Source organism: Halichoeres trimaculatus, unplaced genomic scaffold (assembly GCF_033239565.1).
Source record: "Halichoeres trimaculatus isolate MK-OKI-2021-1 unplaced genomic scaffold, fHalTri1.1 fHalTri1_scaffold_6, whole genome shotgun sequence".
Classification (NCBI taxonomy): Eukaryota; Metazoa; Chordata; class Actinopteri; order Labriformes; family Labridae; genus Halichoeres; species Halichoeres trimaculatus.
The window spans coordinates 23,212,018-23,230,580 of NW_027437184.1; the positions used below are offsets into that span (position 1 = coordinate 23,212,018).

The 18,563-nt window shown below is 41.1% G+C and overlaps 1 protein-coding gene across 1 annotated transcript in view; it reads right to left on the reverse strand.

The window, feature by feature from the left end:
• LOC141791504 (roundabout homolog 2-like) overlaps positions 1-18,563 on the reverse strand; it is a 99,417-nt gene that overhangs the window by 20,377 nt on the left and 60,477 nt on the right. The window contains exons 6-14 of the mRNA XM_074672037.1: positions 15,505-15,641; positions 12,805-12,929; positions 11,386-11,557; positions 7,476-7,681; positions 5,378-5,459; positions 5,084-5,249; positions 4,411-4,577; positions 4,203-4,324; positions 1,350-1,581 (exon numbers count right to left, since the gene is read on the reverse strand). Of these exons, the coding sequence (XP_074528138.1) occupies positions 1,350-1,581; positions 4,203-4,324; positions 4,411-4,577; positions 5,084-5,249; positions 5,378-5,459; positions 7,476-7,681; positions 11,386-11,557; positions 12,805-12,929; positions 15,505-15,641 (1,409 nt within the window). The remainder of the gene's footprint in view (positions 1-1,349; positions 1,582-4,202; positions 4,325-4,410; positions 4,578-5,083; positions 5,250-5,377; positions 5,460-7,475; positions 7,682-11,385; positions 11,558-12,804; positions 12,930-15,504; positions 15,642-18,563) is intronic.

An 18,563-nucleotide genomic window follows, 5' to 3' on the forward strand; every position in this document is an offset into this window, starting at 1 on the left:
TTTTCAAAAGTTGTGAGGGACTTTGACGTTTCGGACCTGGTTTTGAATGATGAGCCCTCAAAGTCAATGAACCCCACCGAAGCCCTCCCAGCTCCCTCAATTAAAATACATAGGATTCCTTATTCCTGCCCATGCAGGCTGCCGCATTCAGGCCTCTAGACAAAAAAGTAAAAGTCATACAGCTTAATGTCGTGGATGGATTCCTGACAAAATTTCCCACAAAAATATCAAATTTTACACAGATTTGGGTAAAACTGTTGCCTCTGTGAAGAGTTGTTTCCAAAATTTTTGTGAATAAATTTGACCCTTCACTCTGCTGCAGTTGATGATGTCACACACTGATTAGGAGTTCCGTGCAGCTGGTCATGTGACTCAGCATAGGGATATAGTACATGGTATCAACTATTATAGCACTAAGAGGGCCAGAAAGGGATGAAACACAAACAGTGGAGGTAAATCCTTGACAGTGGAGGGGAAACAGGTATGACAGACTGGCAGAAGGGACCGGCAAGGAAAGGAAAGGAAAGGAGATAATGTAATTTTTTTTGAAAAGCCATTCCAAAGCCCAAGTCCAATGTCCATGTCTACTACTGAAATATTTTCTACAAAAAGGTAGAACTTTAGAATAATACCCCCTCTTTAACACTCTACTTTTATACCCTTATGAGTGATACATTCTTGCCACCCCTGTAATACTCTAGTACCTCTTCTGTAAAATACATTGTAAAGCCCTTGTGCAATTCAAAATTGCAACAAGTTTTCTTGAATGACAATAACTTTTCCATAACAATAGTTAGCCAGAGGTTAACCCATAGCTAATGGACCTGTGCTTACAGTGGAACATGAAGGTGATGTCACTAATAAACTAATTGGAGTGTCAGTTTGTGTGTGTGTGTGTGAGTGTGTGTGAGTGAGTATGTGTTAGTAAATGAGCCTCATATCACACAGGTTTGGTTGGTGTGTGACAGAGACACGGCAGCAGGGGTCCACAGAGGAGCAGTGAGAAGTTGGGCTTATGTCAAAAGAGACAGTTTGTGTCCTCCCCCCTCTGCATACAGAGGCCCAGGCTTGTCACAGACCCCTGCTGAGCTGTCTGGGAGACCTGTTTTCACACACAGGGGACATGGCACTGCAGCAGCATGCGTGCGTGGGTGGGTGTACTTGAAATGCCATTATCCATTATTATGTAGCCACGAAGCCGTAACTAGCAGAAACCTAATGTAAAAGTAGGTAGAATCATTTACACAAGAGCGTCCGCTCATGCATAAGTAACTTCATCTTAAATTCCCTCCCATACAGTCAGCAGAGAAATCATTTTGTGTGAGAAATGAAAATTAATTCACGCTTACCTTCCTCCATCGTGCGTGCTGTCATGGATTCGCTGTCTGCACCCTGGAACTCGTTGAAGTATGGCCGCACTTTAATCTCATACACAATGCCTTTCTTTAGACCTGAGAGAGTTATGTCTCTCTCTGAGGCGACCTTCAGGTCCTCTATCTGCCACGGCCCTGGGGAGGGTAGACCTGAAGTCTGCCTGTAAAGAACTCGGTAGCCTTGGATAAACTGGGATGGATTCTCTACCTGGGAAGAGGAGAGAGAGTGGGATGAAGACATATTGTATGGTAATTATGTAGGAGGGGTTGTGCATCTGTGTGGAAAGTGCTTTGGAGCTCTGGATCAGCATTCGGTTAGCGTCCTCCGTCGGCGACAATGCACGCTTAGTTAATCATACAGTTTAATTAGCAGCAGAGAAGCAAGAAACTAAATGAGGAGAGTTGTTGCATATTTGGCAAATCTGAACAGAACCCCTGAGAAAGAGACCTGAAGCACAATTTGGAGTCAAAATGAATCACAGCAGTTGGATTTTTTTTCCCAGAGACCTGTCAGATGTGTAACAGATACAAGTCAAAGTAAAAGCTTGTTAAAGGCAGAAGCAAGAAAATTCTTTTACATGTCATCTAAAGCAGAAGCTTGTCATCCAACAAGTTCAAACATACAGAATCAGATGGATCTGCTTGCTTTGACTGTAAAGCCTCTGTCCACATGTTGTCATCCCAAAGATTTATGAATCTGAAAACCTCATAAACACATGATGTATTTCCACCTAGGATGTTACCAGAGTAGGATTTTATATGTTCAGAGCCTTGAAATAAATTGATTTTCTCTGTGTTTGCTCTCTTTAAAGATAGCCTCTGTGTACCTGCTCCTCACTCCACTTTGACTCACTGCAGTGGAATTTTGCATTTAGTTGCTGTAAGATGAAAAGGAAGGTATGCCTCGCAAACAAGACTGCTGTTACACAGGCAAAAGACCTTTCAATGTACTGAACAGTCTCTTGAAAGAAACTTGGTTTTCAGTTTTTTAGCTCCAAGATAAAGTTCACATAACATGAGGGGTTTGGGGAAAGAATTTTTAGCCTTTACTCCAAATTGTACAATCATTTACCAACTGAATGTTATGTCACTTTATTGACAAAGACTTGACACACAAATGTAACCAGAAACCATTGCTTGTAACCAGAAGGGACCAGACCAAGCCAGGTCTCAAGTCTATGAGGCAGCAGCTAGACCTGGTTCTGTCTTTCATGTTTTCAGTAAATAACAAAAACCCTTTACAGTCATAAAATGCAGCCTCTGTTCATTAAAAAGTACTTCATTATTTTTTATATTAAACTATAAATGAACATTATGTTGGTTGGTTCATTCTGTATGGACTCAACAAAATATTGTTTGCTTGATGTCACAATTAGCTGACTAAGAATGCTACACCAACTACTACAACTGTAGAGAAAGCTACTAGTAGCCAGATGATTCATAGCAAACAGTCAAAATAGTTGATTTTCAAGTTTTAATCACAATAAATATCCATAAAAGGCATTTTTTTTAAAGATAAAAACTGAAAATAAGACAGGAAAATATGCTTGATTGGTCTACACAGATAGGTCTAAATGCAGGAAACACTATAGCAGCTGTAGATGATGTGTTTGCCATGATTTTGGCTAATACAATGCTTGAAATACACCAGATACATCTGCAGTGCGACTCCATTGCGCTGCGTCTTGACTGCATTAGGCTGCAGCTGCGTGTTCAGTCCAACAAGCAGCATGACTGACAGACAGCTGGAGTCACAAGTCTCTCTTCATTCATGTTGGGCTGTAAAACCTCAAACCTGTTGACTCCTGGTCTGGCTCCGCTCATTATGTCAGTCACATAGTGTTTTTAGGTAGCTTCTGGTCATGACTTCTTGTCCCGCTCGATCTTCCCTGAATTTATGCATCACAGCTCCGCGTCCGTCAAAAAATAGGATGGCTGCTACTACCTGCAGCACGACGGACCAGCCATGCAGACTTACTACAACAGAATGGATCCAGTGTGAATTGACACATTGATTTGAATGAAACCTATTAGATCCGTTTGCAATAACTGAACTGAGATGCACTGCAGATGCATAAAGTGTATTTTAGCTGTAAGTGTGACTTGAGCACAGGTCTCTGGCTTCACTCTCGATTTCTGCTAAATAAAAGTTTAGGAAACTGCTCACAGGGTTATCAGCTTGGGAGAGGCAGTCACTTTCAAGAAAAAAGATCCTACATTCACTTTGTATACAGTCCATGCTTGTCATACAATCCACAGACATGGACTGCAAAAGATTTTGAGTGTTCCTCCTGAGAAAGGAGCCTGGTCAAAAAATGAATGTGTCGACCACAAACCCACCTTTATCTTGTCACAGTGTCACTCTGTGGGCTCTTTTAAAGTACATGGTTGTTGTACTGACAAGCATAAAATAGCAGACTGGTGTAAGCCCATCCGAGGTGTGTCATTAACCTAGAACAGCAGACAGCGGGGACACCTTGCCAGCAGACAGACAGAACATTTCCCAGATAAAGAGCTGACTGCAAACTGCCTCCAGAAGTGACACATGTAGCACCTAATGGTGATATATTTGTCCTGAACAGGAACATTAGTCTTGATTCCTGCATCACCTTAAACCATTCTAAATTGATGGAGCGCCATCTGTTCAGACTATGAATGTGTAACTATCCCATGGTGCTTACCGTGTGTGCAATCTTTCCCCCCAAAAAAACATAGCAGCACAAGTAAAATGTTCATTAACAAGCCCAGACATTCAGTTTTCTTTCTACTGTTCTGCGTTAAATGAGGCTTTAAATCAATGTTCATGTTTCAGATATTTAAGGTACTTACAGTCCATGTGACCTGAACTGCAGTGGAGCTGAGGACCACAGGGTTATGCATGCTGACCACCACATCCCCTAACTCCTTCTGCACACGCCGATGATCCACCCCCTGTGCTGTGGGACTAATGTCTGTGAGACAGAAAGGAATATATGCATGTAGAGTGGAATACCAATGCTCAGTTAGAATCCATTAAAGGATGTTGTTATTCCTGTACCTTGGGTCCGCACTGGCTCAGACATGGGGCTGGGGTCCCCAAGCCCTTGAGCATTGACCGCCCTGATGATGAACAGGTAGACAGTATTGGGTCGGAGGTCCGTGACTGTGAACTTGGTAGTCTTCACGCGGTCCGCGACTGTCTGCCAGCTGTTACTCACCGACTGACTGTAACAGGAGCGTGATTAAATCCTATTAATTAGGAGGATTATTTTCATCCCTATGCACGTCTTGTAGACAATTTATTTTGGGCAGCACTTTGCAGCCGTGTTGCTAGAGACTGGAAGCAGAAATGGCATGTCACATAATAATGACAGGAAATCTTTTAAAGTGCTGCATGTCATCATCAAAAAGAGTGATCAGAGTAACAATTATGAAACACTTTCCTTTGTGGGCCTTTTGTGTTCTCATCCTTTTAGTCAACTCTTTGATAGGAAAAGTAAAAAGCTAATACTCGTGTGCCAATCATGAACTGCCTAAAGTGAGCTTTTATTACCAAATGATTAGCATTAGAGCTTAAATACCAGAATATTTTCCCCATTGTAAAAGAAAAGAAAGCCAGAATGATTTCCTTGAAACTACTCCGCACCACAAAAAGCACCCCCATCTGTTACTGCCATGAGAGTTTTTTGGGGTCACTTAATGTAGCCAGGGGCCATAGGTCACAGACATACCCAAAGGCCTCGATGACATAGGACGACACTGGGGAACCCGCCTCTGGCCCTGGTTCCCATGACAACGAGATACTGCTCTTGGTGACATCAGTGACCTCTGGCTTGGAGGGCGGCCCTGGGAGGGCAGACGCGTTGTGAGACATGAAGTCTACGAGGTCAGGGGAGTCTAACAGAGGAGAAAATGAAGGAATGGAAAATTAATACCTGCAGGAGAAAAGTGTTTTCAGTAATTTTATGCTTGATATGCAAAAAATGTGTTAATTTTTCATGTGAGTTATTTCTACTGAAGCAGACCTCTGATATCCAAGTAGGCACTCCAGGATGTCTCCCCACTGGAGCTGGTGGCAACACAAGTGTACAGGCCCGAATCAGACAGCTAAGACAGACACATTATACTTTTATTATCATCACACAAACAAGTCCCTGCTTATTTCAGAGTGTAACAGAAACAAATTCACACCAAAAAAAAAAGCTTGGGTGAAATTGTCTGTGAAACTCTTAACTATTTCTACTGCTCATCCAAATCCTAAATAATACAGCTTTTATGCTGCTCTCTGTTGCTTTTTTCCACTGAATCCAATAGCCTTTGTAACTGTGATCCCAGATGGTTTCTACAAGCTCTTACGTCAGTCTGGGCTTTGGAAGGAGGTTCGCAGCTAGTAGTACAGTAAAAATGCATTAACCTTCACTGGCCTGCATTTGGCTCGAGAAAAGCCGGAGAGTGGATGAGAGGAAACTTTAGCTCTGGCCGAGGAAGGAAAAAAGAGAGCCCAGTAAGAGCTGACATTAATTTCCTTAATTGATTTCCTCCAATAATAGTCACCCTCCATTCCCTGAGCCATCGACATTATCATCGTCAGTGCTGACACAGGATATAAGTGATATGACAATCTACTTTATATTGCCTATGCCTTAGGAGCTGCTGACAACTCTACGCTGTCTCTCTAGAGGGTGAAGAAGGGGGAGAGTGACACAGGCAGAGCACTTTGACACTATGACGGGACACCGTCTATTGCAGTCCCTCCATTATATAAGCCCTTTTTGACTCCTCTCACTGGAGCCTGTCCTCGAGTCCTTGAGCTTAACCGCTGCTTCAAAGATTCAGGGCTAACTAGCAACATTTAACATCTCATAAAAATCAATACCCTATTCATTTTTAAAAGCTACCTTTCTGCACTTGTTCAGTTGAGTTACATACAGATGACATCAGCTTTGGCAAGACGAGAGAACTTCTCTTTCATCAGCCACGTACAGGAAGAGGTTGCAAAGTGCAAACATTTACAGACCAGGTTGATGGTCAAAAACTCTTGAGTAAGACCCACACAGTTATGGTCTGTAATGTTGGCTAAAAACCTTATTTCTGACTCAATGAAATCACCCTGAAAACAATATTTTGTGTTGATTAAGCAGTTAGAAAGTGAAATTATTTATACAAAGGGTGCACAACCCAGTTTTGCATCAGTCCTGTTCACTCTGTCAGGATTGTAAGTCCCCAAACCACCCACACACTATACATCATCCTTTACTCACAGTAGCCACTTCCTACATCAGCTGCTGACTTTGAGTCTTGAGATTTAATTCAATATTTAATATATTTTTTAGAAATTATTCCGTTGCTAGGTGCCACCCTGTTGGTTGTGTCTGCCTGTTGCATCATCTCTCTCTTCTTTATCCATTTCTTTCAATTTTTTCATCTCTTTTTTGTAATCTTTGTATTTGGAGTAGATCATTACTTTGTATGGCTCGTTTTTTGGTCGTGGACACCAAACTGGTTTTTGTCTTCAGTGATATTTTTACTACTTTTTCTCCTGTGTTTGTCTGGAGTCCTTTGTGTAACTATGGCTGCATTGTTTACATGTGAAATCAGCTGTTAGCAGTCTGTAGCATGTCAATGCTAACTGGTGCAAGGCCTGATGTTTTCCCACAAGGTGAGGAGAAGAAGGTGAGGATGACGTGCTGGTTCTCAGGTGTGAGCTAAGAAGTGACGACATGGACCTGTCCTTCCATCCATCGTTATTGGGAACGTAAGATCTATCTCCAATAAGATGGATGAGCTACCCCACATTGGAAGAGCTTCACCTGCTGTGAGCAGACAGGATACAGGAAACAGAGACTGAACAGACTGCTGAAGAAGCTCAGTCCTGGACCCTGTGGAGGTGGAGGCTGGCTGACAGGAGAAGGATGGCCAAGCTGTCATTATCATTATCTATTTTCTTATGGACATTTTTGCTCTTTCTATACACTTTCTTACTTTTGTTTTCTTGATTGCCCCTGTGACTCCTGAATTGCCCTTCAGAGATAAATAAAGTATTTTCTATTCTACTCTATTCTATAAATCAAATGAATAAAAAGACTGCAGTGTCTTCCTTCTTAGTGATTCGCAACAACTCACCTTGGTACCCTGGATCTGAAGGCTGCCATGCTCTTGCAGAGAAAACCGTGGATCCTTTCCAAGCAGACTGGCCCCATTTATTTGCCAGGTGACTGTAGGCTCTGGGTCACCTGATGCTAGACACCTGAGAAGGGCCACACCCCCCAACGCCTGCGTTTGGTTGGATGGGCCCTGCCGAATGATTGGTGGTGGGCGGTCCTTCAGAGCTACAAATAATAACCATTAACAGGGTGTTAGTATTGTTTGCAACATTCCTTAAACTGCTCAGTTGATGTCATGGTGTTGGCATGGAGCAATCAATTTGGGTTCCAATGGGTTAAGTTCTGGGGATTTGTGAAAAAAAAACAGACATGACCTTATCACAAGGTGTTAATTTGTGATTGCAGTAATTGCATGAGTGGTTGCAGGCCCAAGATGTTAGGGTTCAATCTGCTGGATTTGTTGTGAGGGGAAGTGACTGTTTTGTGAGGCTTTTCCACAGACGGGCAGTGTGCTCATGGCACTGCGTTACACCTTTGAGCTTTAATTACTGGGGGAGGATTAACGATGCTTCACCCGCGGTGCTAATTACCATACCTTCTTTATAACACCTCTCAACACATCCTGTCCTGCTCTGACTCATGGCTGCACCTCCTCCCTCTTTGCAACCCTCCCCCCGAGCCCCCAACAGAACCGAAAACCAGACACACGCACAAAAAACTCAACTCAGAATTAGCATGCCAAGCAGAACAACAGCTCATCTCATTTAAAGCTTTTTAAAGGGTGTTATATCATCTGGAAAACAGCCTCTGCAATCCCAAACAGTAATTTCTGGAGTGTTGAAGCTCAGTAGGCCTTGTAACTATTCCCACCACTTCCAATTTCCTCACTGCTGCTCTTCGCTGTTATCAGGTCCGTCTCCATTCACACAAGTGTTTACAGCAGGTTCCCCAAGCCTTATCTTTCATCACACCTTCTGCAGCACAATGACGAACACAGCAACTCAGGCAGAATAACTGAGAAATGGTAAAAGAATGGGGAAGCAAGCAACATAATGTGATATGCCAATTATTATGGGTTGCTGAAAAATAATTAGCATTTGTGTCACAACAGTCCAGACCATTTTTGGGTAAACATATGGACACTGTGCATTTATCTCTGCCCATAATAAAAAAAAGAAGACAAAATACCATCCAAACCAAGATATATCCAGATCAATACATCAAGAAACATCTCCAGGTTGGTACAGTCCACAGCAGGTTCTCAAAGTGATCTTGATCCAACACTTGTGAGGATGGAAAGCGCAATGACTCGTGTGAGTTTTTGTTATGCTTTCTCTCACTGTTCTGCCTCTATTTTGCTAATCTGATAAAAAGAAATCACTGCAGGACACATATTTATTAACACAGCTGTCAGTCATGATATCACTCTTTGTTTTAAACATTTATTATGAAATGAAAGTAAACTTCTCCAGTAAGATAAAGACTTACCTCTAGATAATGATAAAAAATTGACTGTCACCTCTGCTGTACTAGAGGAGGTAGGCTTTTAGGTCGATACTGCAGTCAGTCAGCAGGGAGCGCTCTTAAAGTTTTGTCTTCACTTAGCTGTTGTGCTGTACATGGTTTCATACAGCTTAAGAAAGATGGTCAATCACTTGTTCATCAGGTAACATTACATGAACAGCGCAACAAAACCAACAGCAACATTACATTGGTGTTTCTCTTTTGTTGTAGCACTAGTGCAAATGCAATTGTGACCCTGACTTTGTGAAAAAGATAATAATAAAATCTTGATTTTACAGATTGTTTATCATCTATTAATTCCAGACGCCATTTGATCTGCAAAACTAGACAAAACTGTTTAAACAAAAGTTTGCAGATAATGGTAGAGCTAAGTGCTTTCAGTGCATCTGCTACTGCTTGAGCCTTCCTGATTACTGATTGAACACTGATGAGATAAAAGCATCTAAACCAAGCATCTGTTCCTACAAACACTTCTACACCACCGCTCTAAACTAGAGTTGAAGGGTGACTCTCATGGTCAGGGTTTGAACTCTTTGATCTAGCCTCACACTGGTAGCCGTGTTAGCCTCCAGGCATCCTCAGTGTCTGAAGGAATCAGTCAGACAGGTCGAAGTGATACTACACTAAAAAGCTATCTTGTATCAAACACTCATCCCCCGTAGGCTTGAAATGTGTCCTGAAAAAAAAAAAAGAAAGTTTAGCTTGCTGCTATACTGAGGGCTGCTGCTGTGGTCAGCTTGGATTCCAAGCAGCTGGACTGCATTCAAATGGAGATCAAGTTTCACATCTTCAAGTATATGTCAAACCGCCTCTGCAGCATCTGAAACGTCTATCTTTATGCTTAGGAGGTTTAAAACACATCTCAGTAAGAAAGTGCTTTATACTATGCCTTTTCTGATCCTAACACACAGATTCTCTCAGCTTGCATGCCAATGAATGTAGTGGTGTGTGTGCATTAGAGTGCACAAAACAAGAATCCCAATATTCATCTGACAGTTTCAGCACATACCATGCTTTCAAGTCTTCCTGGATAATTGATAAACCTGCCAGTCACACATGCAAGGCAAAACCCTGGATGTAGCACCACTCCACGTCTGAACCTTTAGAAATGTTTGATTCATTGGAGGACGCCACTAATGTTCAGTAATGCTAAATATGACACTGTGCAAGCTTCCAAAATGCCACTTGGTATTATAGAAGCTCCCTGATTTCAGTCATGAATCAAGCACATTCCTCCCATGCCTTGTGTTCCTCACCAAACATTTTGATATTGATCCATCTTCTCTGAGTGACAGAACAGAAGTCATTTCCCCTCCAAAAAAAAACACTTCAACAGATGTTAATTTAATAATGTGTGGGAGGAAAAGCCAAGAAACAAATGGAGAGAGGGGCATAAACAGCTCCCAGCTGGCAGCGGCTCAGCACTTAATGCTGACATTAAAGCTTTGTAAAAAAAAAAGAAAGAAAAAAAACAAGTGTAAAGTGTCTCTCCATCAAGGAGGCAGTTTTATTTTACACTGTTTCAGTCCATTCACTCCATTCAAATTTACCACAGTAAGGTGTTAATGAAAAGTGGGGGACAGGCTTTTAGAACAAACATACATATACACATACAGGAAGGAGTGTGGGCAGAGAATTTACCTTGGATACGCAGACTGAGATTTTGGATGATGCTTGGACAATGCTACGAGATGGTGTGAGTAATTTTGTATGATTTTACAACACAGTAGAATGAATGCACCGACATTAAATGTAGACTACTTTTCACAAGTCCCAAATTACAAAGCATGCCTTAAGATGTTTCACCATTAATGTTACAGGCTTTAGGAGACGTGTGTTGAATTCGCCAACAGTACTGAAACAAATGGGCTTTTAGACTGAAGAGTATGCTAAAAAAAGAGCAAATATAGCCCACACTTGCATCAATGTAACCGTTAGGGTGGCATTTCTTTAAAACTTGCTAAATTGCGTTGTAAAGTTAGCCCTACCTGCAAGGACTGATAGCCCAGCTGCTTTACTGGTTCTGTGCCCAGTTTTTCAAAGGCAAAGTTGAGAATACTGTGATCCCCTGTGCACTTAATACTGACATGAACCTCCTAAAGCCCCACTTCGAAAAAAATTGAACTATCCCCATAAAAATTAAAAAAACATTTAACTTAATTTGAACATGATGCTAATGAATACTAAAAGAAGAAGTTGGCTGTTAGGATGTCCAAATGGCAAGGCTGAAAAAATAAATAAATAAGGGGTGATCATTGTATCTGCTACCCACCATTTTTGCAATTTAGCATGATTATTCCACAATGAGATGAAGTAAAGGCTTGATTTGGGGTAAAAAATCAAGTAAATTAAATTACAGTGCAAAAAAAGAGTATTCACATGGTTTTTTATGAGCCCAGTCTTACCATCTGCAACCTCAAGCTGGGCCTTGGCCATGATGCTGCCTGCAACAGTGAGGGCCTGGCAGATGTAATACCCTGCATCTGAGCGCTGCACAGATGAAATGGTCAACTCTCCATTTGTGGACACAGAAACACGACTGTCATCCTGTGTTGGCTGGTTGGGAAACAGAAGATCCTACAAGGAGGGGAAGTGGGGAGTAAGGTTAGCGGGATGGCATGGTTATGTATGATGTATATTATCACATAAAGCTCTCATGGTATTCTTTGTGCCCCAAAGATAAATTTGTTGTTGTGTTTTTGGAAAAGGACATCTTTTATCTTGAACATACATGTTCCCTCTTAATACCGATGACACTAATTTCTCCTTTGCAGCCCTATGACAGAAATAGGCCCTGATAAAATTTCCCAGATAAGGTCAGAAAGAGTGAGTTTATTATATCTTATGTTTACTAACTTCGTCTCCTTGAAAAGCCGACATTTAAAGAGCCAACATTTTGTCCAGTATAAGCTGTTAATTTGCTGACGTATTTGAACAATCAAGAACATTTCAGCTGAAAATGTTGGTCAGTGTTTTTTTTTTTTTTACTGCACTTTCAAGTGCAGTTTATCCACAGAATGAAAATCCTGCTGTGATAACCTGAAGCCATGGTCATAAAATTAAAGCATCAGCGTTGTCCCTTTCTGCACCCGAAGCAGACAAGCTGATGGGCAGGAAAGGACATTAGCCTGCTTTCATTATGTCTAATGACTCTAATGCAGCACATGACATTGTTTCTTTCACAGTGAATTAGCCAGTCCGTCTGGTGTAGATTGATGATAAATGACCACTTCATTATCTGCATGTGGAACTGAACCACGCTCTGCTGTCACCTGGTTTGATCCTTTTAGTCGAATCATTGGCCATTTTAGGTACTCTACTCCAAACACTGCCACAAGATTTATGTCTATTTTGCAATGTGGGCTGGAATGCTGATACAATAATCCACTTTAATTCACAGTAGGGATGGGTACCTTTCATATTTGAAATGATACAGTATTGATGCCCGGTACCTGGCAATCAGTACCGGTACTCAATGGTACCAATTTTTGGTACTTTTTGTTTGGAAAAAATATCAATTTTTTGAATAATACAGTTTTTAGGGTTTTTTTTCAATTTAACATATTTATTCTTCAGTATAAAACCTTGCAATGCTGTGTTGATGTCCAACATGGAAAATCATCTACTCTTCCACTCCCTCACAGTCACAAGGATGCATTTAGGTACCAAAACATGGTACCTTTGATTCCACGTGAATAGGTACTCCGTACTTTTGACAGAATTCAGTCACTACCTATAAAGGTCCCTAATTTGGTGCCCAACCCTAATTCACAGATCCCCACACACAGACAAAAGAAGTTGTATAACAAAATCAGTTATCTCACCTGGCTACCTTCTCGCTGCCAGAAGACAGTGGGCTGAGGTTTACCTCTGGTCTCACAGGGAAAAGAAGCTGTTCGTCCTTGTGACACAATCTGGTCTCGGGGTCGCACCACAAACTGGGGCGCCTCTGAGGTTAAAGGTAAAATAAACCATAAAATGATAGCAGCACATTAGCACAGACTTAAAAAGTTTTCACTGAGGGAGTTGGTACAATAGGAAAAAGGTTTGGACTGAAGGTCAAGCCAGCAGCTACAAGGTTCATGCATCATCTTTGTAAATGTTTATGAACTACTTCTACACTATGCCAATCACACAAGCCATTCATCCAACTGTGAAAACCTTAGAATGAATGATATCAGCTACATAGAAAGGTGCCTGAAATTATCACTTTGAATTGTTGAAATAAGGCACATCAACCAAAATGTACCTAGGCCCCCACTTTAAAAGAAGCAAAGTGATATGTCTCTAAATAACTATCAAGGGAAATCAAAGGTTGATAGTTACAATGTAGATATGCATGTCCAGGGTTAGTTTGTGGAACATGTTTTGTGAAGTACATGCATACAAGTGTGTGATCAGAAAACAGAAAGGGCATGCACAATGGGATCAGCTCTTACTTACCGACGGGGCGAGCTGGTGACACAACAATGGTGTGGGTGATATAAACACACACAGAGAGAAGGAAAGCAGAGGAGTAGAACAGAGGGACAGAAAAAAAATAAGAATGAAATTCAGAAATGAATGAGATGGAGTTGGGTTTCCATCCATGAAGATTAAAGGGGAGGAGAGAGGTTGGAGCTCAGTCACCGAAAGCAGGTGACGGCTTGGGCCTCTAGGAAATGGAACCTTGGCAACAGTGGAAAGGGGGTAAAAACTACCAATATTGCCTAAAAGAACAACTTTTGTTTATACTGTTAACTTGTAAATTGAGATAAAATTTTGACAAATCTAAACCAGACATCTGTGGTCCACACAATGTGCGTAAATTGGGAACTAATATGTTACCCAAGCAGACGCACAAATCTGGCTAAACAGGAAGATATATTTTTTGTTTTTTTTTTGAGAATGATTCTTCCTTTCTCTCCAGCACCAATTTTAAGACTGGGTTAGAAAATTTCTGGGTATTAAACATGCCATGCATGAGGAATGATAAAAACACAAGAAACTGTAAATGTAATGGGATCTTTGATGTAAAGTATGAAATAAGAAGTATGATGTATATTACTGGCTCTAATACAACACCACTCTGACTATAAGATAGCACAAGATCTTCATGAGACCTGCTAAAATGATGAGGTGATTGCACGAGAATCTCCTAACTACTTCATTATAAGTTGGAGGAGTGGGCCTGAAACACCAAGGCCTGCCCCCAACATGCCTCCAGAGGGATGGCCAATCAGAGTGAAGGGGGTTTGTAGCATGGGGAGCCTTAAGGGGTCAGCAGCAAAACAAAGTGTTTCAGATAGAGGTGGAAATCAGAGTTTACTAAAACACAAGTGTAAGAAGGGATATTTTTTCTGCTGTATATTATGTAAAGCTCCTACAAGTATACTAGTCATCCATTATAACGCCTATAAAATATCACAACGCCCCTCTTTAAGGATTTTTTACATGTCTAACAATGAAGTAATAAACCAGTTTCTCCCTTGCCTCATCAACAAAGAGAAAATATGTGTTCATTAGAGCTTTAGATATAAGTCTAGTTTGTCATCACCTTGTCAGAGAAAAAAAAACAATTGACAAAAATTGCTGTTGAATTAACACTGGAGGTATTGATCAGATTGTTGATGAGTCTGGTAATGACTACACCTTTGTGCTATTTTCAGAAACATCTTCACACTTGAATGGTCATTTTGGGTTCGCCATCTTTGGACGTTACACTCTGTGAGACACCATATATTTTGGTTTGAGGTGTGGTATTAACAATTATCTTAAAACTGGGGTCAGACTCTACTTCAGTTGTTGGCTAATTCTGCCTTTTTGAGTCTCATGGTACTAGATAAAAACCTCATCCTGTCATTCCAATCGCACTGAAGCATTGAGTGATGAACGGATTCAGATATGAGGAGTACACATGCTTCACACTGAAGTAGTACCGGCCACTGTTGTGAAAAGTTATTGGTATTTAGTGACTAAAACTGGAACAACCTAACTTTTCTTTTCAGAAACATCAAGGAAAAAACACCTGTTTCATATCCAGGCCAATATGGCTGCGATCAGGGTTTAAGTTCGAAGTAAACTACGACATATCTTCCATCCTGTGATCAAAGTTTTCACACTTTAAAGTTATAATGAAAATGTAAAGAGAACACAGAAGGGATTTGTTCTGCCCAATAGCAATAAGTCTTACTTTTACAGCATCAACCTTTACTACAGAACAGCTTTGTCCCACAGATATGGTGTAAATATTGAGTGAGTGGGCGAGTGGATGGAGAATGGCCCCCCCAGGAGAAGCCATAACTGTTCACTTAAAGCTGGTTGGATCGTTCATATCTGGAGCCTAGCTGGAGATCTGAAACAATCAACTACATCAGCCTGTTATATGAAAGAGAAGCTGTGGCTGGGCCTGGCCTTTTCAGCAGGGGGGCAATAACGCTCGTAAAGTGGGCAATAAAGGAGTGATTGTCCTGTGGCCTGCTTTGGGAGACACTAGATTTATCAGGGATGGGTTATGAGCTTTGGGTCCTCTGGCAGTTACCCACCTCTGATGGTCAGGTAGGCAGAGGCCTCCACTTTACCCACACGGTTCTCTGCCAGGCAGGTGAAGGTTCCCTGATCACCCATTGTTGCTTTCTTGATCCGAAGCAGGAAGTCCTCTTTTTCATATCTGATGTCATATCTGTAAACACAGAGACAAGGTGACATCATGAAAACATCTCAGGTTGGTTTAATCAAACTGGAGGATCAACGACGGTTATTAAAACGTCCTTTCATGTAGAAAACACAATCAACAAACACAATTGAATTGCATAAACTCTTGAGATACTTCAGATGGAAGCTTTTATAGAGGTTGTGTCAGTTTTGATCGAGTAAAGACAGACTTTCTAAGACAATTAAGACTCCCTGCTGCACACACTCTGCTACAGAGGCAGAGAAAGGCAAGCAATTATGCTGAGATGAAGGCACGGCAAAATGAAAGGTGCTTTCAGCTGGAACCCTAGCTGTTCCACTATTTCAATATTTATAAAGATGAGCCACCCACTGTGGTGTGGGCTGTGCAGTATACTATGCTATACTGTATATGTGTGTGTGTGTGTGAGTGTGCGTGAGTGCATCTGTGTTTGGAGAGACAGAGAGAGACAGACAAACAGTCTGAGAGGAAGGGAGTGGCTCAGTCTGACAAACTGAATTTGATGAATGAGCCGAGTGGTAAGAAATGACTAATTCATAGACGTGTTGCATGCATCCGTGTGGATCCACTAGTGCAGCATAGTGTATAAGGCAGCAGCAGCAGCAGCAGCGGTGCAGTTAGAGTGAGAGAAACATCTCAGCGACCAGAGTTTAGATAAGCGCCTCAGAGGGGCTACACACAGGATGAGTGGAGGAGCAAGGAGCCAGGCTCTCCCTCTCTGGGGTCCCTTTTGGCGTGAGAGATCCTGTGAAATTGTGTAGCCAGCCATGCTGATTCAGAGATGGAAGGCAAGTCAGGCAGAGAAATGGCACAAGGGGTGAGAAAAAGTCACATTTGAAAATAGATGTTCCAAAGGGGTGTGGGCAGAATATCGATCGAGGTTGCGGGGCTCTGTCCTGAGTCTGGTGAGGACTCCATTCACGGCACATCTCTGACCCAGATACGGGCTTCCCAGGAGGCCGAGGGGTTTAGGAGAAGAATGAGAGAAGTGGAAGGAGGGAAGTGAGGCGAGGAGGGCCAGAAAGTAGGACATGTTTTCAGGAGTCAGGGGGTACGGGAGGTAGAGGGCACAATACAGATGGACAGACGCACAGACGCACATCACTGTGTACGTCTAACATATTCTAAAACCATCACCTACCAGAGGAGTTACCAATCTGTCTTTCACAATAGTTGCTTACAAGTGTTAGCTAAACTTGTAGCACTAAGTATATTCTCTTTATAAGAGGAGAGATTTTTTTTCACACAGTGTTATCTCATCAGTCACTACTTTTGTTTGATTAAACTGATGACAATTCTGTCCCAAAACACACACCGATATAGTTCTGTGTAATGAATAACCCAGTCAGACAAATTTGAAAACTCTCAGGAAATGAGCTGCTTCTTATTTCTAAAATACCTAATGCGAGGAGAACTTAATCCTCGAGAGGACATGGAAAGGTTTTGATGGATAGCCAGATTGCATAATGAGACATGCCGTAATTAAAAGTATAAAAGCACTGAGTTAAGACAAACATGACAGTCTGGCTGTGACTTAAAAAAGTAATTTTTCTCATAGGACTGCATTGCAATTAACGTGTGCTTACGAGCGAAGGTCCACAAGGGTTCATAAAACCGCAGGAACACCTTCCAGGATGATGCAATTCATGTCAAAAGCATTTAATACTACCAGAGAAACAACACCACAGACAGATTTCACACCTTTTCAACTGACTGGACTTTAGTAACATCACAGAACAGACCTATTGCTTGTGGGCTGAATGCAGCTCTGTGTTGAACTCAGTCCTGTTCTATAATCACTGAAGAGAACTGAAAAGAATATCACCAAACACCAAATTAAAGAAAATAGATCACAACATTAAGAGATGTTGCCTTTAATGCTGATGTAACAGCGCTAAAGAGCAATCATCAGTTCATTTTTATGCTGATGTACATGTACAGGAACTTGAATAACTGTAATATTGAACTGTGACATAAAACAATTGAAATAAAACAAACAGAGGTACTGATGCTATCCAGGAGCTTAAACTGTGTAAAATAAAGTAGAAAAGAAACTGTGCAAAATTTGAAATAGATAATTTCAGTATTGCTTGGAATAAAAATCAGTACTGAGGAAATATGCAGAGGGAATGATCTCAATAACTCTCAGTAATGTGACTTCAAGACAAAGATGTTATGACTTAGGATGTTATGATAGGGGAGGTTATAAATAACAGCCTTGTAAATGGTCACTGGGACTCTGATCAATCAACAAGCCCAAATGTGATTAACTTTTGCCTGTAGCCTGAAGGAAACACTGAGGAAACATTCAAAGTTGAGCACGATTGATATAACACTGAAACAAACCCCAAAATGGGTTATTTGCAGGTAAACTATACAAATTGGTATAAAGTGTTTTGCTAATGTTAGCAGACCTAGCACCATCAGCCTTTCAACCTTCTTGCAGGTTAGCGCCCACCCACTTGTGGTTAGTACTCTGAGTGTTTACATTCTTGTTCATTTAAACACATTTTTCTCCACTTTACTTATCAAACAATTGTGTCTCTAAACTCTGCAACCTTTGACAAGATGTGGCAACCATTTCTGTCTTACCTATCAAGAAAAAAATAATGTAACTATTTATGTATGTTTGCTGGCTTAGATGATGTGCCTTTTCTCTATTGGCAATGTAAAATATATAGAGTTACATACAGTTAGAGCATGTTTTTTTTGTTTGTTTGCTTTTTTCTTAAGTTAATGAGTAGGTATGTTTTTGTATGCATGTATACTTGCTTTATTTACCCGCCTCTGTTTTTCTTGTAGTTGTTATTGGTCTAAACATTGAAAATCTATTACAAAAAAAAAAAAAAAACTGAAAACTGCTTTGCATTAAATGCTGTCATCTGTTGTCGGCGCTTGTTTACATTACAA